This window comes from Mesoplodon densirostris, chromosome 10 (assembly GCF_025265405.1).
Source record: "Mesoplodon densirostris isolate mMesDen1 chromosome 10, mMesDen1 primary haplotype, whole genome shotgun sequence".
Taxonomy (NCBI): domain Eukaryota; kingdom Metazoa; phylum Chordata; class Mammalia; order Artiodactyla; family Ziphiidae; genus Mesoplodon; species Mesoplodon densirostris.
This window is the reverse complement of record NC_082670.1, coordinates 98,482,172-98,507,713: the sequence shown is the minus strand read 5'-3', so window position 1 is coordinate 98,507,713 and position 25,542 is coordinate 98,482,172. Positions and strand designations below refer to the sequence as shown.

Genomic DNA, 25,542 nt, shown 5'->3' with positions numbered 1-25,542 from the left:
CAAAATGTTTTAAGGTCCTTGTATTGTATGTTAGGCTTAATTAAATACACATTAAAATATCTTGAGTAACTGCTATAGTAAACATATAAAGTATAACCTTCAAGCTGGTAGAGGGGAAAAAAATGGAATGGAGAACAACAACAACAAAAAACCTTCAATGAAATTTAAAGAAGGAAAAAAATAAAGAAAAAAATGAGGTAAAAAAAGAAAAACACAAGCTAAGTTTGTAAATCCAAAACCATCAGTAATTACAACAAATATATATGGAGTATATATTAATTATTAGACAATTAATATGACAATTAATAGACAATATATGGAGTATATATTAATTAATTAATAGACAAAGATGGTCAGAATAGTTTTAAAAATCTGGTTATGTGCAGCTTATGAGAGACATCTCCAAAGCATAAAGACATAATTTAAAAGAACAAGTTATACCAAATATATACTAACTAAAACAATTCTGGTGTGGGTTTATTAATAACAGACAACAACAGACTTCAAGACATAAAACAGATAAAAATGTTCCTTGCATAATGATAAAACACTTAGTTCATCAGGAAGTTATAACAATTTTACAAGTGTTAGCCTTTACTGACATAACTTCAATAAACTAAAAACTAAGAAAACTAACCACAAAAACTTAAAACTTACAAGACAAAATTACAAATCCACTGTAATAGTGGGAACTTTTTAAACCTTTAAAAAATGTTGGGGCTTCCCTGGTGGCGCAGTGGTTGAGAATCTGCCTGCTAATGCAGGGGACAAGGGTTCGAGCCCTGGTCTGGGAGGATATCACATACCGCGGAGCAACTAGGCCCGTGAGCCACAACTACTGAGCCTGCACGTCTGGAGCCTGTGCTCCGCAACAAGAGAGGCCGCGATAGTGAGAGGCCTGCGCACCGCGATAAAGAGTGGCCCCCGCTTGCCACAACTAGAGAAAGCCCTCGCACAGAAACAAAGACCCAACACAGCAAAAATAAATAAATAAAATTTTTTTTAAAAAAAGAAATGTTTACATACAGTTAAATTCACCTTTTTCTTTGGTAAACAGTTCTACGAGTTTTTAACACATACATGTATTGTATAATCATAATCACCAACACAACTAGGATATAGAACAGTTCCATAACCTCAGAAAATTAACAGTGGGAAATTTTAAGAAATGTCTTGATAGATCCAGCATACAAAAAACAGCAACAAAAAAAGACCCTAATGAACTCATATATAGGATATTGCACCCCAGGCTGGAAAAAGCATATTCTTTCCAGCACAGTGGAATATGCATAGAAATAGGTCACATGCTAAGCCATAAAGCAAGCCACTCCAGTTTTAAAGAACTGATAGGATACAGATCATATTGTCTGACCAACACACAACTAAGTCATGAAAAAAATTTTTTTAAAGACAGAACCAGAAATCCCCCATACAACTGAAAATGTGAAATACTTCTAAATAACTCATAGATAATAAGAAATGATAGTAGATATAAGAAAGTATTTAAAATTTAATAAGAATAAAAAATACTACATGTCAAAATAGGTAGGATGCAACTAAAGCAATATTAAAAGAAATTTACAACTTTAGATGCTTGAATTACAATGTGAGAAGGGCTCAATATTTGGAATTGATTATTCAACTTAAGAGAGTAGTAAAGGAAGAGCAGAATAAATCCAAAGAAGGTAGAAGGAATAAAATAAAAGGCAAAAATTAATGAACTTCAAAACCAACCTACAACAGAATCAGTAGAGCCAAAATGTGTTCCTTTGAAGGCTAACAAGACAGAAAAATGTGCCAACACTTATCCAGAAAAAAAGAACAAACAAATAATACTCAGATTATTATTATAATAATCCCGTTGATGCTGTAACAAATTACCAAAGTTTAGTAGCTTAAAGCAACACAAATCTATGTTCTCAATGTCATGAAATCTAAAATTAAACTGTCAGCAGGGCTGTACCCCTTCCAGAGGCTTCAGGGGAGAATCCATTACCTTGCTTTTTCCAGCTTCCTGTACTCCCTGACTCATGGCCACATCACCCAACTTGTTGCCTCCATCCTCACATCGCCTACTACTAACCCTAATCCCCCTGCTTCTCTCCTATAAGGACCTTTCTGATTACATTAGGCACCTCCAGAAATCCAAGATAATCTTCCCATCTCAAGACCCTTAATTTAGTCACATCTGTGAAGTTCCTTTTACCAAATAAGGTAATATATTCACAGGTTCTGGGGGTTTAAAAGTGGACATCACGAGGGAGAGGGAGACTCTTAAACTTACCACAGGGCCCAAACCAGACACTTCTGGGATTAGCGAGATAATAGAAGGATATTATAGGTTTGAAAACTTAGATGGCATGGCTACCTTCCTAGAAAAAGACAACTTACAAAACTGACCCAAGAAGAAATAGCCCTCTAAGGACATAAGAAAACTGTCTACTGATAAGTAGTATATCTTGCTATAAAGAAAACATATAGGTTTTTATAGTTTCCAGGAAGAGCTAATTCCAATGCTACACAAACACTCCCAAAGAACAGAAAAACAGGGAATATGGCACAACTCCTTTTAGGAGTGTAGTATAACCTTGACACCAAAACTAGATGAGAACAGGAGAACACAAAGTAGCAGATGTGCAGAGAGAGGAAGAGACCACAGATGGACACAGGCTGCTGAAGGTACTCAGTGCCTGAATGGGTCTCTTCCTGAGCCGCTGTTGCATCCCTGCCCTGCATGCAATTCAGCTGTTCAGCCAGTGCTGTTTGAGCCAATAAAAGCCCCTTTATGTTGCGCTAGTTCAAGCTGGCTATTACCCACAACCAAGAGTCCTGACTAGTTCACCATTCCACCAACCAACTGGACACACTCAATCTCTACAATGATACTTGCTAAGAATCATCAATTCAATTAACCACATTAATGCAAGGGCCCGAGGACACAAAGGTAGTGAAAGCCAGGTCAACCGGAGGTACTTTAAAATGTGTGCTGTCACTTCTCAACAAGCTCTCTAACTGCATTTTTTCTTAAGCTATTATTATTATTTTTCTAACATCTTTATTGGAGTATAATTGCTTTACAATGGTGTCCTAGCTTCTGCTGTATAACAAAGTGAATCAGCTATATGTATATGTATATCCCCATATCTCCGCCCTCTTGCGTCTCCCTCCCACCTTCCCTATCCCACCCCTCTAGGTGGTCACAAGGTACCGAGATGATCTCCCTGTGCTATGTGGCTACTTCCCACTAGCTATCTATTTTACGTTTGGTAGCGTATATAAGTCCATGCCACTCTCTCACTTCGTCCCAGCTTACCCTTCCCCCTCCCTGTGTCCTCAAGTCCATTCTTTATGTCTGTGTCTTGATTCCTGTCCTGCCCCCAGGTTCTTCAGAACCATTTCTTTTCTTTAGATTCCACATATATGTGTTAGCATACGGTATTTGTTTTTCTCTTTCTGACTTACTTCACTCTGTATGACAGTCTCTAGGTCCATCCACCTCACTACAGTTAAGCTATTATTAAGATGAATTCAAATGATTTGGGCACAGTGACCTGATGGAATACATGGAAACAATGAACATCAGGGAAATAAAACCATGTCTAGGATTCAACATTCTCTAAGAATAATCCTCAAAGTAGTTCTCACTCATCTCTCCTCATAAGATTGCAAATTCCTTAAGGGCAGGGACCATTTCTATTTGTTCAGGTAGATGACCTTGTAAATAGCCAAGAAGCTTGCACAGTCCAATGACCTTTCAGACTATGTTTCTAAGAGTCTTGCCAAGCACATATTTTCCATTGCAATAGTTAAGATGCCAATACAGAAACATGCAAAATGGTGAAAAAATCAAATGGAGAAAGTTTATAGCCCCTTAAATATAGCCCACACTTCAAATTCTATGGAAGAATTGTTTTTGGGTAAAAGAGAAAAAGCTGAAATCATAATAATGCAATTGAGAGAGAACATTTATCATGATGTTATTGATAAGAAGATACAACAGTGGACGTTCCAGAAAATCCTGAGCCATGTTTTCAAACAGTAATAAACTTGGCAAAGAGACGAACTCAATTACACCTCTGCAGCAGCCATGGCAGGCAGTGGAAAAATTAGACAAGAATGTCAGCTAGGGATCTGAATACATGCCCTGAAACCACAGAGGCTGAAACCTTCCTCGCTCCAGAAATGTTAACACAGCTTTATGGATTGATGCAATACTGGTAACACTGCGAGCCATCGCCAAAAAGATGAGCTACTGCAGGCAGGGGGTCTTAATAGATAGATGACAAGAGATGCCAAATTCTGAGTAATCTACATACGGGTCATTTTCTTGGCACTCAGTCGGCACTCAGTGACCAGCTAACTGTGGGGTTGAGGGAAGAACACAGCTGAACTCAGAACTCGGAATGAGGGGACAACAAAGGGGCATTGGTCCCTTCATCACACATTCAGCATTCAAAGGAACTAAAGTCTAGAACCTAGCTGCTAAGATTTCAGACAGGAAACAGCTTTCCAAATGCCTCTCCTTCTCCCCAAGCCGACTACGACACCACCAACAAGTGTCCTTGTGAGAATCGCAGCCCAACATCATTTTCAGCTCTTGCCTTGCGAGTCTGTACCCCGCAAGGAACAACTGGAAATAATGCTGAATATTCTGTTTTGCTCTCTCAGCAAGCTTTGTGTATTCATTCCTGAAAGATCTGAAAATAAAAGTCAACGCTAACATTAAAAAAAAAAGAAGAAGAAAAAAAAGAAAAGTTCTTCTAGCTTGCAAGAGACCAGTGAAGGACAGTTATGGGTTTCCTTCCTCCCCCTGACTGGATCAAGGGACTGCATTCCCCTGGGCTTTTATATCCTTGTGTAATAGTTAATTAAATACTCTGTGCTTACTGGTTTATGTACTAGAGAACACTAATTTTAGAAAACCGATTAGCTAGTTCTTTCTAACTGTATGTTATTGTAGCTAAGGTCAAATTTTTCACTGAAACTATGGCAACAAAACCCCAGTATTCTTTGTCAACAAGACCGAAGCAAAGTTCTCAAGAGCAGGCCTCTACGTGATGGCTAAACCTAGGCTGAATTATTCTATTTTCTACCTTTACCTGAAATGCCATGTTTCTGAGAATGGATATGGGGGAGGGGGTGATCTCGGCCTCAGAAACTTGCTAGCATTAAGTCCAAGTGAGCTTATACTTAAGTGTCATCACTGATAACATTTTTAGACACATATAATTTTAGCAGCACAAAATATCCAGACATTTCAGAAGCACCCAAATTGGAACTCAAATGTACCTGGAAAAATACCAGACGAAAAAAGGAACTTCTGAATGTCAATAAGAGAAATAATTGCCCAACCTTATTTTCTCAATTATTGCAACTGCTCTAATTGGAGTTTTTCTGCCCTGACCTCCAGCTATTGCTTTGTCAGGGAAAAAAGATGGACTCTTTGAAGGGACACATTCTTCTCCCCACACCTGTGGCCACTCTCCACTTTTCTCCCCAAACCAGTGGACACAAGCACAATTCTTGCCTTCTCTAGCAGCCACGCTGGCTTCTGCCTTAGCCAACAGTACCAAGGAAGCAGCCGCTGGATATCCCTTCTCCTGGAAGCTCAACTGTCCTCACAGCCAGGTAGAGAATGTCACTCTGCGGGCCAACTGGCAGGCACCCCTCTGAACTTACAAAAAACACACAGCAGGGTGGGGGGTTTCAGGAAAAGAGCAGATTGGCAATATCTGCCTCCTGTCTGTCAAGAGCGGTCGGAGTGCCTGCTGCTTGGGTTAAGATAAACACAACTTCCTCTCTCGGCTGGGCCTGTAATTCTATACATAAGGCAGGATTGCCATCTCAAGTGAACGCCCCATCAGTAAGTGAGGCCCTGATCAAGGCTTGTGTAAGTAGAGAAAGGCCTTTGGTTTCTCTTCAGAAGGCTGCAAGCTCTCGAGCTCCCTCTTGTTCATTAACTCGTTCAATAAAGTACAAGAAATGCAGAGAGGTTAAAGTGTGTCTGGCCATGGATATCTTTGTACACTCCACATGCTGAAGTTTTAAAACGGACATATCAACGTCTGAAGGGCAATGTCTGACGTTCCTAAGAGATGTCCTGAAAGCTGTTAATTGCAAATTTAGCCACAAGGGCTACTCAGCTACCACATATTAAGTGCTTAGGTTGTGCAAGGCATGCTGCCAACGGTGCTACACACGTGCATCACCTCACCTTAAATTAATCCCATCAGTTCCATGCTATTATTATTATTATTTTTTTTTTGCGGTACGTTGGCCTCTCACTGCTGTGGCCTCTCCCGTTGCGGAGCACAGGCTCCGGACGCGCAGGCTCAGCGGCCATGGCTCACGGGCCCAGCCGCTCCGCGGCATATGGGATCCTCCCAGACCGGGGCACGAACCCGTATCCCCTGCATCGGCAGGCGGACTCTCAACCACTTGCGCCACCAGGGAGGCCCCATGCTATTATTAACCTTAGTTACCAGTTGGGGAGACTAAGGTGTAGAGAGGTTAAGTAATTTGCCCACGGTCACACAGCTAATGAGAGGTGGGGCAGGGACCTGAGCCCAAGTCCAACTCCAGAGCCAGCACTCTCAGCCACTATGCCCATGACCTCCCCAGTACATCTTACCTATTCATTTAAACCAGATCTGGCAGGATCTTGATCCAGAAAGGTTTTTGGATTTTTATATTTGCTCACCTTTTCAAATATTCAATAATTCCATCTTTCCACTACTACCTATTGTTTTCTACCCATTGAACTGAACATACTTGGTTCCCTGAGAGGTACTCATGTGGACAGCGTGTCTGTACTCTCCCCAGCTGTTTGCTGACCCAATGCCCTCAAACACAGGGCTTCCACGGGAAGCAAAAACAGAAGAAACAGCTGGGTCCTTTGGTGGGAAAACACAGACACTTACGGTCAGATGGGATCATCTACCTAACCTCTGTCCCAGAGCAGAAATCGTCTCCAAGATCCCTGACAGATGCTCAGACCACTATGAATGAGAGGAAACTCAGTAATTTGAAGCAGGCCTCTTCCCTAAGCAATGGCTCAGCATTTATTACAGTCAGAAGCACATTCCTAAAATCGAAAACTCTGCCTCTGGTCACTTTCCTCTGCTGGCCCTAATTCTCTACTGTTCCGGGCTCAGAACATCCCTTCATATGACAGCCTCACAGTAAGAGAAGACAACTGTCAGTTGTCCCTTCGGGCCTTGCATCAGCATGGCGGTTTGTCAGAAATGCAGAATCTCAAGCCTCACCCAGACCTACTGAATTAGAATCTGCATTGTAACAAGATCCCCAGGTGACCATTCAAGTTTCAGAAGCGATGCCTTAGAGGTTTTTCTTCATTCATTCTACAAATATGCAAGAGCCTACCACAGGCCAGGGCCTGTGCAAAGCCTTAGAGGAGACAGGCACAGCTTCCGAGCACACGATGAGTGGAGTGGGTAACAGGGAAGTCATACACCAGCAAGAGCAGCCAACAATTTTAGGGCATTTAGGACAGGAAAGGCACTCCTTTAAGTACTTAACATGGACTGGCTCCTTTGACCCTCACAGAAACACCACGAGGTGCATATAATAATCTTCCCATTTTCAAGATGAGGAAATGGAGATACTGAGAGGTTCAAGCTGACATGACTAGCATAAAACAGAGCTGAGAGTCAAGCCCTAGCAGCCTGGCTCCAGGGTCCGGGCTGACAAGGAGCAGCCTATGTGTACACAGGGTCGACAAAGACCCTCCACAGGGGATGCCTGAGGTCTGAAGGATGAGTGGGCATGAGAAAGACTAGGGGGTCCCAGGAGGAATGACAGAGATGGGGAGATCATTTCAGAGAGAAGATAAAGGGCACGCAAAGGCTCAGAGCGCAAGGCGAGTACCCTGACTGCCAGGACGAAATGACTCGGTGAGGCAGGAACACAGAATGTGGAGGTGGAGGGGACTGCAGGTGAGGCTGAGAGGTAAGCAGGGAGACTCATGCAGGGCCCTGTGAACCCCGAAAGCATGTCCTTTATCCTAAGCACAACCAGGGAACCACCAAGGGCGCCAAGCAACCAAGTGACATCATGAGACCTGCGCTGATTCCTCTAGGCGCAGGGAATGGATGGGAGGGGCCCCAACACTCAGGCCCAACGGAGACAGAGAGGAAAATGCAGAAACCAGCAAGGAGACCACTGCAGCAACTTAGGTGAGAATTGTTGTTGCCCGGTTAGTCTAAAATGTCTCAAGTTCTCTCAGTTACTCACCGTTCAGCATGAATGCCATCTCTTTGGGACCTATGCTCCTGGTTACCCCTCCTTTAGCTGTATTCCCATTGAGCAGTATGACTCTTAAATGTGGAACCCAGGATGTGATAAGAGCCCCCAGATGCTTCTTGAGAAGTACAACTCTATTAATTCACTTGAATGGATGAGTAGAGACATTGTCAAGAACACTCCAGACATGGGTTCAAATCCCAGCTTGGTCCAGACTGGTTACTGACCCTCTCCAGGTTCAGGGTACCCAACTGTACAGTGGGGATAATACACCACCACACCACAGGAGCGCTCCAACAGTCAAGAGCAAAGGCATACCATGACTCTGCCAGAAGACCAGGCACGAAGGAGGAAGGGAATGAATTACTGTTTGTTTTTCCTGATCATGTATTGAATGAAGCCAAGGAATCTCAAAACTATGGGCGTAAGAGAGAAAAAAGATCAAACACTGGGGGAGGTCAAAGAGAAGGCACCCTCAGAGGATGAAGCCAGTCCACATTCCAGGGAGAAGACAAGTCAACTATAAGAAATCTGTTCAGAAATCTTTCCAGACTCAGGTAGTTTGGAGACAGGTTATAGCACAGCATCAAGCATCCATGTAGGAAAAAAATTAGCCTTCAGTTAACCTGAAATGTCATCAGCAAAAAACGCTGCAAGGACCGGGAACAGTGAAAACCATTTTAGAACAAGCACTAATTCCTTTTCAACCAGCTTTTATCTAAGGACCAGCATTATGCCGGGCACTGGGCCAAGAGGGCAGGGCAAAATCTGGTCCCTCCAGGTGCTCCAAAATCTAGCTGGGGAGACAAAAGTAGAAGACAGCTGTGATACACACTACACTGAAGGTTAAGTAGGCAGTTAGCATGTACCTCTAGCACGCAGACATTTGCTCCTGGGCAACGCATTTCAGAATGCCATATTTCGGGGCAGTAGAGGAAGAAAGTGATTAAGAAGGAATCCAGTAATTTGGCAAAGGAATACTCAAAGGCCCGTCTCCTTCTAAAGCAGTTTAGAGTAGGTATTAAAAGGAAGGCTTCTGATGTCAGACTGTCTGAGTTCAAATCCTGGTTCTGCCACTTCGAGCTGTGTAACTTGGACCCACCACTCAACCTCTCGTACATTAGTTCCTCATCTATAAAAGGAGGGCAAGACTTCATAGCTCTGTAGCTGCCTTATGGGTTGTTATGAGGGTTAAATAAATTAACGTATGTAAAGGAAACTCTACAAATTAAATAAATAGATTAAATTTCATTAACATGTGTAAGCACTAAACATGGTATTCACTATTATTTGCACTTATGGAAAACACATTATCATTAATGACACAAGGCGACAGGATAAAAAAAAATTTTTTTTAAATCCATTGTTCAAACACAGCAGCCTAAAAGATAGTGTGGGTGGGGACCCAGGGTGTGTCCCAATCCCAGTTTTGACACAGAATTGCTTTCTGAGCCCAGGAGACGACCTAAATCTCTCTAATTTCCTCATCTGTCAAAAAAGGGAGGGAAAGAATTATCATAAACCCAAGTGATTCACCACATAACTTCATCAGGGCTCTGAAGACAGGATTAGAAAAGCCTTCACCAAAAGAAAAAGTCCTTCATCAACCACCATGCTCTGCTTTCAGGAGAACCATATAACAGTATGATGCAATTACACATGCTCTCTGTCCAAATCAATTTTGCCCTCAATGGAGGAAGCCACAACAGCAATACCGAGATTCAATCAGATGACAAAGAAAACACATTCCTTACACTGGAAGCACTTTATGCATAGAGAGCTGAAATTTGCTCTCTATTAGCAAATGAATTATTATGAGTAAATGAATGTAAAACAGAGGTGTGGGGTCTACTCTCCCATGGGTGACTCAGCTATTCAGAAAGGAAGCTATCCAAGGCAACGGAGTATAAAGCTCTCCTGTGTCCACGTGCGGGATACCCAGCACCTTCAGACACGCATCTCAAAGCTTGGAGCAAGTAGGCAGGAATCCAGCGAGGGCCACTTGTAGTGTGTGGGACTCCAGTATAATCACGGAGGAGGCATCACTCCAGTGACCGTGGAACACGCTGGGACCCTTCCATGGTGTCCGGGGAATTGATTTAAATTACAGTGTCGCTCCCTTTAGATGGAGTCTGTTGGTTCAAGATTGGGATAAGCGGGTAAATCTGAAATGAAGATTATAAAAAAACCTACTAATCTTTTTATTAAATTTGAATTGATTTTGTGAATGCGGAACACGTTGCAAGAGACGTTCCCACAAAGCAGCTGCTCATACACACAAAACCTTGAATATGCTTCAAGGCGTATACTTGACAAGCACCTTAAATAGACTGACTTTTCTGCCTTATTTATAACAAGACAGTCAGAAAACTCAGCCCCACTGGGAAAGGCCCATCGTGGATTAGAATCAAAAGAACAAACAAAATTTAAGGGAGGCCCTCCCCTTCACATGTGGGTATTTAAAACTAAGTAAGATATGGGTTCATTCCTTCGAGGCCTTGGCAAAAGAAAAAAAAAAAAGGAGAAATAATGTTGCTTAGCAACAATTAGACAACGGGCAGGGAAGGAGAGCGGGTGTGAAAGAAAGCTGAGCCTATGAGTTCGTTATGGCCACCCTAGTCCAGGTGACCTTTGTGACCCAAGATCCAGGCCGTGTCCCCATTTGGCCTCAGAATAAGGCCCGGCTGTTTCCATCCATTCGTCTTATCTTGACGAAGAAGACCTGTAATCCCAAAGAAATAGAAACCTACTTCTGGATAGCACGAGGCTCCTGGACAACAATGCTGCCTTGTGAAATGCTCACCGGCCTATTTCTGGCGCTGATCACAGTTTCCAGCTAAACTCCATTGAGCAGATGGGAAAACGGAGGCCCGGAGAGATGCAGCGACTCCCCCACGGCGTCACAGTGGTTGGTGGCAGAGCCCGGGCGGGGCGCTAGCTCTCAGGTCAGCTGGGGCTCTCTACTCCAGGGCTAGCAGTTTTCCCACATCTGCGAAGAACCATCCCCCACCTCAGCCTAAACCGCAGGTAAGACTGTGATCAGATAAGCAGGTTGCTGGTACTCAAATACTTCTCATCGCTGGATCATGAAAAATGCCATTCTTATTTGAGGCTCCCTTCAAAACTGCTGGGAGATCCCAGGCCAGTTCACAAAGAGCTTGCATGAGATGGGAAACCCTTCTTTCTCTCTCCCAACCAAGCCATCTTACTAAATCCACAAGTCCCCTACTAGGTGGGCTGACACAGTGCAAGCATTCTGGGACTGCAGAAAAAGAAGAGTCCAATAAAAATGAAAAGACCCTAAGTCTGATCCTCAAATTCACAGCCATGCTTTAGATCCAGAGTGGTTTGTCACCGCCAACCAGCACACTCCTCATCCCAGTATCATCCTGAGACCATGATTCCTAGGCTGTCAATCTTTTAAAGGGGACACGTGCTGAGCAAGCAGGAGCCGTCAGCCAACATGTGACTCAGGAGACGCCCAGAGGCAGGGTTATACTGCCCCAGACCAGACCCTCATTTGCATTACAAATAGGATTCAAATAATGTTGCAGGTCACAGACAGAGTACCCCACACCTTGTTAAAAACGCATAAAGACAAAAATAAACACATGGGACCTAATGAAACTTAAAAGCTTTTGCACAGCAAAGGAAACCATAAAGAAGACCAAAAGACAACCCTCAGAATGGGAGAAAATATTTGCAAATGAAGCAACTGACAAAGGATTAATCTCCAAAATTTACAAGCAGCTCATGCAGCTCAATAACAAAAAAACAAACAACCCAATCCAAAAATGGGCAGAAGACCTAAATAGACATTTCTCCACAGAAGATATACAGACTGCCAACAAACACATGAAAGGATGCTCAACATCTTTACTCATTAGAGAAATGCAAATCAAAACTACAATGAGATATCATCTCACACCAGTCAGAATGGCCATCATCAAAAAATCTAGAAACAATAAATGCTGGAGAGGGTGTGGAAAAAAGGGAACACTCTTGCACTGCTGGTGGGAACGTGAATTGGTACAGCCACTATGGAGAACGGTATGGAGGTTCCTTAAAAAACTACAAATAGAACTACCATATGACCCAGCAATCCCACTACTGGGCATATACCCTGAGAAAACCATAATTCAAAAAGAGTCATGTACCAAAATGTTCATAGCAGCCCTATTTACAATAGCCCGGAGATGGAAACAACCTAAGTGTCCATCATCAGATGAATGGATAAAGAAGATGTGGCACATATATACAATGGAATATTACTCAGCCATAAAAAGAAACGAAATTGAGCTATTTGTAATGAGGTGGATGGACCTAGAGTCTGTCATACAGAGTGAAGTAAGTCAGAAAGAGAAAGACAAATACTGTATGCTGACACATATATATGGAATTTAAGAAAAAAAAATGTCATGAAGAACATAGGGGTAAGACAGGAATAAAGACACAGACCTACTAGAGAATGGACTTGAGGATATGGGGAGGGGGAAGGGTAAGCTGTGACAAAGTGAAAGAGCGGCATGGACATATATACACTACCAAACGTAAGGTAGATAGCTAGTGGGAAGCAGCCGCATAGCACAGGGAGATCAGCTCGGTGCTTTGTGACTGCCTGGAGGGGTGGGATAGGGAGGGTGGGAGGGAGACGCAAAAGGGAGGGGAGGGCTTCCCTGGTGGCGCAGTGGTTGAGAGTCCGCCTGCCGATGCAGGGGACACGGGTTCGTGCCCCGATCCCGGAAGATCCCACATGCCGCGGAGCGGCTGGGCCCGCGAGCCATGGCCGCGGAGCCTGTGTGTCCGGAGCCTGTGCTCCGCAACGGGAGAGGCCACAGCAGTGAGAGGCCCGCGTACAGCAAAAAAAAAAAAAAAAAAAAAAAAAAAGGGAGGGGATATGGGAACATATGTATATGTATAACTGATTAAATTTGTTATAAAGCAGAAAAAAAAGAACAAGACAATAAAGAGGAAATTTAAAACTCAAAAAAAAGGAAAATGCATTTAATTGATGGTAAAGAATCTAAAATAAGGAAGAACCCAGATTATTAAAGATTATTAAAACCATAATCATGAAATCAAAAGACTTGACAACCATTGACCTCAGAAAGAAGACTCATTACTCATTACTGCAGTCTACCACCAAAGGTAATAAATGTATGCCCAGCCCACTGAATCAGGAATTGAAAAAAACGTTTATGAATATATCCTTTGTTAGCATCTTTCCAAAGAATGTGGATAGTTGTCTGTTTTAACTTCTAGAAAATATTTTGGGAACTGCCATTAAAGACATTGAAATCAACTCATTATCATTACCAGAAACTATTGATATAACGTAGTTGCATATGTTTGGCTAAATATAATAGAAATCTCTTTGAAAAAAAAAAACGTATTAAGTTAAAGGGTCCAAGTGGTCTTCTATCTTGCAGTGGGCTTTCTTCCTCATTTATATGGTCCTAACTTAATGCTAGAAAGAGTGTGGGCAGACAGCAGAAAAGTAATAACCTAGTCCATTCCCATTTAGAGACTGCAGGTGACAACGGCTTGAAGGAACCCTTGTGCTTTGCGCGGGGAAGGGTCCATAGGGCAGAGGGAAGACAAAGCACTGGGTCCAAGCCTTTGCAAGAGTGTTCTGGCCTGACTCTTGACACTCACACATCATGTGATGCTGGGCCAGATCCTCAACCCTTGTCAGCCAAAATGGCATCAGGGATAAAACAGATACACCCTGGGCTGAGAAGGTGTTGCAAAGCTCAAGGAGAGAGAACACGTGAAAAGTGTCATCATCTACTTTGCTCCAACAAACTACTAAATTACAGGGGCAACTTTCCTACTTTATAGAAAGATATTTCACCTGCTGGGCCTCTACTTGCATATAAACAGCTGTCACGTGGACAAATTACTCTCAACACAGCCCTGAAACATTTTAACTGTGTATTGGCATTGACTTCCTTGACAAGGTCTCTATCTTTCCTCCCTGGGACATAAATGGCTGGTGCACAGGAGGCAACCAATAAATGTTTGTGTAATGATAATAATCATTCGAAGAAGGGACATTTAAGTGACTATGGGCAAGTTACTCAATTTCTTAGGGCCTCAATTTCCTCATCTGCATAATGGGAACACTGATACCTACACCTCACAGGAAGGTGACCAGACTAAAAGAGAGAATCCACGGGAAATGCTTTGCACAAGTAAATGCTCTATTACTGTTGGCTACTGTTATTGATAATGTGGGTCTGTTTCTCCAAGACACCTTAAGACTCTCAAAAAGCCAGGGGGACTGTGTTCAACTCATCCTGCCTTCCCTTATCACCAAAACCAGCAGCTGGAACACAGTAGGACCTCAGTGCTTGTTGAGCTGAACACTCACGTTCATAATACATCCACCTAGTGGATTATTGCGCTTGAAACCAACTTGATTAGGGGAGAAGGACGAAGCACAGGGGACAAGGGTGATACTTACCTAACACATCCACACTTTCAGCCTGATCTCTGAGCTGTTCCCCAATTCACATGAAGCAGTGAATGACATCAGAAGGCTTCCTTTCTCCTCCCCTTTCCCTGCCCAAACTAAACTCCTCCCCATCTTTCACTGAGTTTTCTTACAAACAGCTTTTCTTCTGAAACTAAAGGCTCAGCTACAAGGTTAAAAACCTCTCACACCTTGGTGACACTGATACGATAGCATCTGTACAAGATCAAGAATTTGGGGCCAAGACTGGCCTCTTGACATAAATGGAAAAGATCAAGTTTTGAGGGCAAGAACTGGACCACTGCCCCAGTCTGAAAAAGGAGATTACACAGTAAACCGCATCAACACCAAAGCCTTTCTTATTTCCCAAAAGCCCCAGTTCTTATTTCCACGCCAACAGTGCTGAAGGTTATACTTAAAACAGCAGAGATCCTAGGATCAAAATGGACGATGGTTGTTAGTTTCCATCTTTTCTTTGCAGAAGATGCCGGTATATTTACTAGGGGGAAGGGATGGGTGGGAGTGAAAAGGAAAAGATAACATAGAGACAGGAAATCACTAACCACAAAGCTTCTATTCCCAGTTTCAATCTGATGTTTGCCTTCCCTATTCTTTTAAGATTGTGGGCAAAGCAACACAAATCAGGAAGAAAAGAGATTCTGCCTTCCCTTCCATGGACACTGGTGCTTTAAAATGGTACCACATTAACAAAAGGACTAAAGTAACTGAATTATTCTACATCTCAGCTCTTCTCATCACCTAGAGGGCAAGGACACGGTCCAAAATTCATTCCGATAATGAAAAAGCCTCGGCTTATGTGAAACAGATGTGCAGCCAATCTTTTCTTCCTACAGACAATGTTAGGGGCAGGAGTCAAAGGAATCACAAAAAAAGCAATTCACTTGGAAATGTACTTTTACTCATCAGAAAGAAGCAAGTGTGTTCAGTAGTTTGACTCTTCTGCATCTACTGTGAAAAGTAACAGCAACCAGTCACCGAGCAAGCCTTGTGGACCCAACTACTCTGTTTAGCTCTTTACCCATATTATCTTCAATCCTATTATCTTTATGAGGAAGGAATCCTTTTTCCCCCATTGCATAAGTAAGGAAACAAGCTTAGAAATTTAAGTCATCTATCAAGATCACTCAGCTTGTATAGGGGAACACTGGGCCTCAAATCTAGGCTCACGGGGTCCAGGTACACACCCCTAACCACAGAAGCATTTAAAGACAAAAAGTGGAACCACACATAAGAATTCACATATAGTTCCTTTCCCTTCTGCCACCATATGTGAGTATCAGGCTCTGTACTAAGAACTAAGAACAAAAAGACAGGGATAACTAAGGCTTTCTGAGCCCTTAACTAAGGGCCAGGCTCCCTCAGTACTAAATGCGGAACACACATTTAATCGTCACAATAACCTTATAAGGGAGGGACTTAAACCATCTTGCATTTTGCAGATGAGAAAACCAAGGTTCACGGAGGTTAAGCCGTTTGTCCAGGGTCACGTAGCTAAGAAGGAGTAGAACTTGGATTTGAACCCAGGAAGCCTGATACCACAGCCTATGCTATTAACCACTAGGGTAGCAGATTTCAAGAGGAGCTCACAAAATTAAAAACCCAAAGTCAGAAGCCACAGGGAGTATTAGATAAATAGGCCTTTGGCTTCCATTTACTTAAGAACAGGTTTATGATGGTTCTCAATATAGGAAATAACTTGGCAAGGAAACAATGGAAGCGACAGCAAACCCAAATGACTAAATGTAGCTCAGCTGATTGCTCGGATAAAGACTCCATCATCCTATGCGGCCGCATGCCAGCACCTCACTTTTCCATGTGTTTGTTAAACTTTGAGGTGCAATGGCACAGCAAGGAAATGGGCTAGAAATGCCTCCAAATTGCCCAACTGCCCTATGCACCATTTCTAAACATCAAAATGACTTCAACTTCAAAATAGACTTGTATTTGGAAAGGCAGTCATCCCTTTCTAAAGAGAGATCTTTCTCTTCATTTTAGAGAAAAATGTTTCAAAGTACGCTACACCAGAATTGAAAGGCTGCTTTGGAAAACGTCGCCCGGGCTCCAAGCTGGAAGAGACCTTCCTGGCATGGCAGCGGCTGCGAAGGGAGATGGGCCTGGGCCCCTCACCTGTGTGCAGAGCGCCTCCGGCTCACCACAAGGAATTTAGGCAGCCGTGACCTACATTCACAAAGCCTGCAGCAAAGCTTGTTTTGAACCAGATTTCCCACAAGTACAAAGCACCTCACAACCTAGAAACCTTTATTTTTAATTTATGGGGGAAGACAGTCAACAGATTAAGTCACTGTCACATGACCACCTGTAGAACCAGGCCAGGCCATAAACGGAGTTTGGTTCTTTCTAAATGGCCTCTATCGGACTGTCACTTTTATCTCAGAACAATCCCTTTCAATCAGCCACCAGGTGTATATCTAAGCACCAGGCACTTTTACCCTAGGGCCAGAAAAACATATATCTCTCCTGACTTCCCCTGGCTATGGTCCTGTTTATTTTAACGTTTTAAACCTGTATTCAAATAGCCACTGGTTAACTTTGTACAGTACATTAACATCTTTCTCAGCTTCCTTTCCCAACTCCCAGAGCCTGGGTGTAGAATGGGATAAGAGCTCACATTGGACCCAAGCAATAAGCTTCTCATCCCTTCACTTGGTCCCTGCTGCAAAAGCAATGTGTGGACCAGCTCCCTGCTATGTAATAAAGCCGGGAGTTTACAGCTCAGGCTCTATCAGCAGTGGTTCTTAACCTAGGCTGCCCAGGAGACTCACCCCGGGAGCTTTCAAAATATCTCAAATGCCCAATTAAATGAGAATCTCTGGAAGTGGAGCTCATACGTGTTATTTCTGAATGTCCCCCAGGTGATTTCTCTGTGCAGCCCAAGTTGACAAGCCCAGCTCCTACTGCACCCATCACCAGCTCTGTGAGTCCAGACAAGGTGCTAAACCTCTAACTTTGAGGGCTTCGATCCCCTCCCAGGGAGAACAGAGCCCTCCAAGAGCTAAAAATGCCTGCAGAGCCCTTAGCACGTTATCTCTCCATCACTCCTGGCTCAAGTCTATCACTCTTGGCTCTTTTGAAAGATAAATTGCAGCACATTATAGAATTCAGAGTAGGGAATTAATTCTCTGAGTGAGCGACTGGATTATGATCACTGGATCAAATCTTTCTGCTGCATTCAGGATTCTGTTTTGGAAGATGACATGGAACAGGAACTGAGAAGAAAAAGGCAACAGAGGCAACAGGAGCCTCAGGTTCCTGTCACATCAGGCTTACGCCAACAATTGTTTTTTTTTAACAGTGTCCCACCAGCACCCCCAGGTGAAAACATTCTGCTGGCAGACTCACGCCAACTGGATGCAGCTCAACACTGAACGTCTTCCAAATGGCTTCCCCCCATCTGAACGTCTGCCTCCTATTTTATTCTAATTTCTTTAGCTTTTATCCAAAAAACTCAAACAGTTTCTAAATCACCTAACAATAAGAACTTATAACTCAAAGGACACAATCTGCAAACAGCAAGGTTTAAACTCTTTGGGACTGAAGCCATCAGTCAAATACCTAACCCAGTGGGTTCTCAGCCCTGGCTGCATATAAAAATCACATGGAAAGCCTTAAAAATGCCAGTGCCTAGGCCACAACCTTGAGAGATTCTTTAATTGGTCTGGAGTGGGGCCCTGGGCAGCCATGTAATTTAAAATCTCTCCCAGATAATTCTACTACACAGCCAGGGCTGAGAACCACTAACCACAGTAACAGCAAAAAATAAAAACAGAATGTTTCTCACTTTAAGATAACAATTATATTTTAAACACCTCCTAGAATAAACTAAGCTACCTTCCAAGGAAGGCATCAAACGCAAGAGGCCTACGAAGAAAGCCAACACTGCTAGGCTACCAGCAGGAAAGCTGTCCCACCTATGCCTTTTAACTCAAAAAGTAAGTAATAATCAAGAACTTCTCACTCCAAGGCGAGGTATCTAAGGATATCAAACCCCCAAAGGGACAGCAAGATCTGCCGAAATAACACTTGTTCCTTGTGACTCAATCCAGAAATCCTGTTTGTTTGGACATACCTGCACAAGTGTGAGGCTTTAAACTGAATTAGCACTTACCAACATGTATTCAAGAGACAAATGAAGGCCCTAATACAAGCCAACCCAATCTTGACACTGAACTTATTTATGCATTTTCAAGAGGTCAGAAAGCTTGAAATTGGTATCATACTTTTAAAAAATATGTAAGCAAATAAACCTACGACTGCTTTAAAAAAACTAAATCCACACAGAGCAACACACTTCATGAATTTTCAAATGAGTCAAGGGACCCGCTCTGGGAAGGTCACCAACTTACCTCTGAATTTCTTGGGTGGATTGTTAAGGTCCCCAGTTTCTGGCTGTACAACACAACGATCATCAACCAGGCTGCAAAGAAAATAAAGATAAATGTTGTACCAAGCCGAGTCTAAGAAAATAAAAGCCTAAGCACTATGCAAAAATCAAACACTCAGGGCTGTTCCTGCACAAAACTTAGGCTGCCCTATTCTCCTGCCAGGGAGCTGTTGACATTAGAGGTTTCCTATGTAGGGAGCTAAACCTCATCCAAACACCCAAGACTCTGCTTCTGCAACGGACACATTCAGCTACTGTTTTCTCTTACCCGCAGCCATGAGAGATCTGAGCACAGCACGCACTAATGCTCAAGTCGGGGGCATAGCAAGGGATCCGCGCGCTCAACCAACGGTAGCTGAGGGGCCCACCCCATGCCAGGCACTGAGCTAGGCCCTGGGATGTGAAGATGAGTAGAAGCCAGGCCCCTGCCCTTAGGGAGCTCAAGGCTAGTTCATGCAGGAGCCACAAAGACAAACTGATAACAAGAATATAAAACAAAGGCTGTAAGGGAAGAGAACAAAATACAGCCAGAAACTAACTGTGCCTGAGGCCATCTGCAAAGCTGCTGGTGGAAGAGGGAAAACTGGAGCTATTGGAAACTGAAATCAAGGTGGGGGATGAAGAAGAGGGGAGCGTTTTCGGGGGGAGGGAACCCCACATACAAAAGCATTGAAGTAAGAAAGGACTTTGGAGCTTCAAAAGCAACTAGTGCAAAAAATACACATAAATAACCAGCCCCAAATTATATATAAAGCCTCCGTGTTTAAAGTCCCAACTGAACAATCTGACTTGTACAATGCTTTTAGAAGAACCGATTCTAAAACAATATTTCTGTTTGAATAGATGAGGAAATTGAAGCTCTGAGGAGTTTAAATGACTTTTCCAAGTTCCTAAAAGTGGTATTGGTAAGACTGGCTCATTTTCCAAGTGACCACAGAATTTGCTCCCAGTTAATATGGTTTTCCAGGGTTTCTTCCATTAATCTGTGTCTTATCCCAAAGGCAACGTACCGTTAAATACCCGGCCTTAGATCTTACTGCTCCTTCCTCCAAAATTCCCTGACAACTCCTAAAGTCCTGCACGTCTTTCAAGACCCTGATTCAGAGCCCCCATCTTCTCCATGAAGGCCCTCAAGCCTTTCCTGCCCCAGGCCCTCTCTGCCTCTCCTCTGTCCCCCCAGTATCGCTGGGCTGAAACACAAATGGTGCACTAGGCTACGAACTCCATGAGGGCAGAGAGCTGCCGGCTTTGTGGCCCAGAGGTGCCCAGGGCCAGCACACTTCCTGCCCAGGCTGGGTACTCAGTATCTATTTGGTGGATGAATCAAAAGTGTCCCACCAGCAATTTGCCTCCTTCAGCTCCAAGACACAAGACCTCTCTGCATCAACAAGAGGGACAGTGTGGTCACAGCCTGAATTGTAATGCAAAAATTAAGAGCAGAAAGTCAAGAGTCAATGAGCCTCTGTGAGTATAAATAAGGTAATGTCACCAGATCAAATATAATATGTGTATGCAGGGGCTGGGGGGAATGCCTTGGAATCCAGTGCAGGACTGGGTTAATTTATCATCAAGCTCTCAAACAAGCAGGAAGAGGTAGGAGAAAGGGCCCCAGTCCAGGCTAGAAGAAAATGAATTGTAGATGGCACTCGGCCACCTACTAGCAGCATGACGCTAACTCCATTACTTCACTCCTCCTGGTCTCAGTTTCTTCATGCGTAAAATCCAAGAGTAGGTCTCAAGGATTCTCAAGTAGGGAGATGTTCATAAGACTTTTTGTTTCTTAAATATATTGATACCAGGCGCCCATCCTCCCCAGGCCTACTAAAGCCGTGTTCCAGGATGGGACCCAAGAACCTTTATTTTTAACAAGTTCTGCAGGTGATTCAGAAGCACTTCTCTGACACTGCGTGTCATACGCTTGGGCTCTTCAAGGTCCTAGTTGAGTTCTCAAGTTCAGTGAGTCAATAAAGCCATTTGGAGGTAACCACCATCTATATAAGTGGAACTGGGCAACATAAATGGAGCTGGAGGCTGATTCCACCAAAACTGGCAGTCACTCATCGTCACCCGTGACTGGTGCTCCATAAATGTAAGAAATATGAGAAGGAAAAAGGTCACACTTTATTTTCCAAATCCATTTTTACCCTAATTATCCTCAAATATGTGCAGGGAACCAAGGGAATAAAATATTCATCGAAAGCAAGGACTAGGCCCCCAAATTCATAAAAGAGCCATCCTCATGTTAAAGGGGGAGACCTTATCATTAATTTGTTCATAATACTTGAGGAAAACTCGTAGAAAGCTCTGTACTTCATACGGAATCTAAGAACAGATGCTCTGGAAGAAAAGGAGGTACTGACATTTTAGGGGCTGGCACAGTAGACTGAGCAAGTGACAGGAAGCGTGCCCGGGTGACTGGAAGGGCAGTGGCACCGTTAAAAGAAACTGGGGCCAAAGAGGAGGGATGGGGCATATAGTGGGGTTGAGGTTTTACAAGGCATCCAGGTAAGAGCTCTGGGCAGACAGTTAGGAGGGTGGTGAGCAAATTCAGCCAGAGAGGGGTGGTCAGCAAAGCCAGGAAGGAAAAGTCTGCCCTGTCAAGGGCAACCGTTAGGAGTGCTGGTCTTAGAGTCCCGAGTCTTCGCAACTGTGAAACCCCGGGGCAGGTGACTTCACCTCTCTGATGCTCAGAGGTTTTGCCCCCATAAATAGCAATAACGATAGTGCTCACTGTAAAAAGCTGTTTGGGGATTAAAGGGATGGTGTATGTACAGTATGCAGCACAGAGCTGTAAACACCCGTAGGATTCGTGTAAGGACCATGCCTACTTATTATTGGTGTTGTTTTGGCTGAAAAATAAGAAGAGGACTCAAGATTCAACCACGGATGGGAAAAGCAAGGAGTCAGCCAAGAAGAAAAAAGGGACAACAGAGAGGCAAAGCAGCAGGACTCTTTGCCAAAGGCCACAGCAGGTAAAATGTGAAGGGTGGGTCTTTAGAGAAGTTAAAAGAAAGGTAAGGACTGAGAAAAAAAAAAAAAAGCACTTGATTTGGTGATCAGGCACTCGTGGATGACTTGTTTTTATCGGATGACTTTTGAAAATAAAATCTTTATTCAGAGAGGTCCAGTTGAGCTACAGAATTCTTTACGTGAAATAACTTGCTCTTTGAGGCTGGAGTAACTGAGTGAGAGCCTGAGAGTACTCACTTTGCACAAATACCAGAGAACAAGCATACTTTAAGAAGTATGATTAAAATGAAGGTTCTGGCTGCTGTAAGAATGAGGTTCCTGGAGAAGCCGTTGCCTGCCTTCGCCCCATCTATTTGAGATCAGCTCTTGCCAAATACAACAATGCCACCCACTACTCCTTCCCAGCAAAGACATTATAGACCATTTGTGACTCTTCTGCAGTTAACCATCTTCACTCCCCATTCTGCTTGTGTCTGCCTTTGGGGCTACTTCACATCTCATTTCCTCTTCTAGACAATAGGAGTAGGGAAAGAAGGGAGAAGACAATCAAATGAGTACATTAGGGAATGTATGTATACCCTTAAGAGTTAGGGGAGGGCTTCCCTGGTGGCGCATTGGTTGAGAGTCCGCCTGCCGATGCAGGGGACATGGGTTCGTGCCCCGGTCCGGGAAGATCCCACATGCCGCGGAGCGGCTGGGTCCATGAGCCATGGCCGCTGAGCCTGCGCGTCCGGAGCCTGTGCTCCGCAATGGGAGAGGCCGCAACAGTGAGAGGCCCGCGTACCGCAAAAAAAAAAAAAAAGAGTTGGGGGGGAAAAAAAAAACTGAAGAAAGCACAAAAGACCAAAGTTCTGATTTAAAGAACTTTGTGCAATTTGTAACTTTCAGATGCACACAGCAACTTGAAGTAGGAAAAGTTCTGCTCCCAATAAGAGAGATAAGCATCTGAGAAGTTCTGGTCTTTGCTCCGACAACAAATAAGTCACCATTTAAAAATAAGAGCTTTTACGAAGCTAAAGCACTTCCTTGGGGTCTGTAAATATTAATCTTAAAATTCATCCCATATACTTAACACTTTCCCCCTGACATATGAAAAAAGAGGAAATTATAATAAATGCTGAATTAACAGAGTCCTAACTAATGAGATTTCACTCTTGCAGAACTGACAGGAAAACAGTATTTTTGTGTAAGATGTTAAACTTGGTTAACGTGAGATTTGATATTCATGATTCCAACCACTGCTGGAAAAGCCAGTAAAATGGAAACATTCTTGTCCTAGAAAAATCACAGTTTTTAAGCTGATGTTATGATGCCTTAAACAAATCCTGCCACACAAGAAACCAGGTGCTCTTACCCCAAGGTGCTAATAAATCCATTTGTCGATCCCTCGGCGTACAGAGAACAAATGTCTCCAATATGAAGGAAACTAGACATCTTGTCAGACATGGCTTTCTTGAGAATCCTAGACAAAGTAAAATATGCAACATTATTAGAAGGAAAGAAATGCTCGGCGGGCGGCGGGGGGAGTCACTGAAAATTGGCTTTGCTCAATTTTCCAAAGCGTCCTACTTAAAAGTCAAATTTAAATGGGAGTGTGACAGGCAGGCAATTCACTGAGCCAAGCAGGACATCTGCAACCACATTTTTCCCACATATTCTTTCATTTCAGGATATTCCAACCACAGTAATGCTTGTTTCTAACAAAACCATGCCTGAATCCAATTCTCCAAGTTGAAGACCCTCAATAATAAATGGTGAATATGAAGACAGGAGGCAAGTCAGCCAAGAACTTTGCAGTGATGAGGAGCTGGAAAGTCTGACTTATGAAACATTAACATATTCAATCTGCCTCAGGGAACGTTCAGTCAGAAGGAAACACCTGGTATAAAACTTGGGTCCGGCAGTGCCTGGGCTGAGGTGCCAAAGCAACAAGATGAAATTAATAAGAGGAAACCTTATTTGTGGTAATAAATACCACAAAGCTCTGGCAGCCTTTTAAGAATTCAACGACCTACACACTTCACCCAAATGCTATTCCAGGGTCTTTCCTTCTCATACTTCACCAAGAAACACTTGCAGAGGGAGAAAGAATCTTAGCACCTGGTCCAAACCCTCCCCAATGCAATTAAGAAGAGTAAGGTTGAGGTCGTTTAAGAACCTTGGTCAGGAACGCACACAGCTACTTAGGGGCAGTCCTAGAAAATGCTCTTAAATTCAGGAAATCTCTACACAGCCTAGTAGACACACACACACACACACACACACACACACAAATATCAACGAAAATATTGACATGACTCATAGAAACAGCTTTCATCAGGGCCATAAATATTGAGGAGTGGGAGCCAATTGTAAAAAACTAAATTGACATTTAAGAAACAATCTCAGTTTTGTGGGAAGAGTGTGTGCTGGTGTGGACTGCAGTAACCCCCCATCATTTCCTCAGGCACCTGGTGTGTAGACGTTCAGGGTCACCTAGGTCTTCCCCAGACCTCTCCTCCAAACCCAGACCCCCTTAAACATCTCTGCCCATCTCTTTACTCAAGATTCCTTGCCAGAAAGCATTCCTCCCGCAAAGCCACAAGAGTTGTAAGGGCGTGGAAAAGCATACTCTTCTGAAATTGCTTTCTGGGTGCCAAGTTTTCTTTTCAGAATTAGCATGCAGCAATGATGAGCAGGAAACCTCAGGAAGCATTTCTCCTACCATAGCAGGAGGGGCAGGTAACAAAACAAACCATTAAAGAACCTCAGTTCACTGCTTGTGAGAAACAGCAAGGAAAAACTAATTTATCCCCCCAACAACCAAGATGTTACAAGAGAGATAAAGAGCACTGCCTTGAACTTATGTATAAAGAGAGAGAGCAGCTGAGAACAAAAACTCTCAAACAGAAGAGCCAGCATCTCTGGACCTTGGGGAAAGACAGACAACATGCAGAGGGACAGTTTGCCAAGTCCCACTCTCCAGAATCGAGTCTATCATCCTGTCATTTCTTCCTAACTGGATATTTTATACCTAAAGGCAAACCAACGTATTAAACAACATCCCCAAAAGCTGCACAAATGAAAACCACTAAGGGGGGCTTCCCTGGTGGCGCAGTGGTTGGGAGTCTGCCTGCCGATGCGGGGGACGCGGGTTCGTGCCCCGGTCCGGGAGGATCCCGTGTGCTGCGGGGCGGCTGGGCCCGTGAGCCACGGCCGCTGAGCCTGCGTGTCCGGAGCCTGTGCTCCGCAATGGGGGAGGCCGCAGCAGTGGGGGGCCCGCGTACCGCAGAAAAAGAAAAAAAAAAAAAAACCACTAAGGGGAATTAATATTTCCCTTATGTGCTTATATATAAAAGTTTTATCATAAAGGGTCAGGAAGTCTGTGTACTTCTGGAACTGATTACTAGGAAGCAAGTTCTGTTTCAATTTT

General features: G+C 43.5%; 1 protein-coding gene across 1 annotated transcript in view; it reads right to left on the bottom strand.

Moving 5' to 3' along the window:
• ITPR1 (inositol 1,4,5-trisphosphate receptor type 1) overlaps positions 1-25,542 on the bottom strand; it is a 324,401-nt gene that overhangs the window by 276,556 nt on the left and 22,303 nt on the right. Inside the window, exons 3-4 of the mRNA XM_060109116.1 lie at positions 23,485-23,592; positions 19,123-19,193 (exon numbers count right to left, since the gene is read on the bottom strand). Of these exons, the coding sequence (XP_059965099.1) occupies positions 19,123-19,193; positions 23,485-23,576 (163 nt within the window). The 5' untranslated portion in view covers positions 23,577-23,592. The remainder of the gene's footprint in view (positions 1-19,122; positions 19,194-23,484; positions 23,593-25,542) is intronic.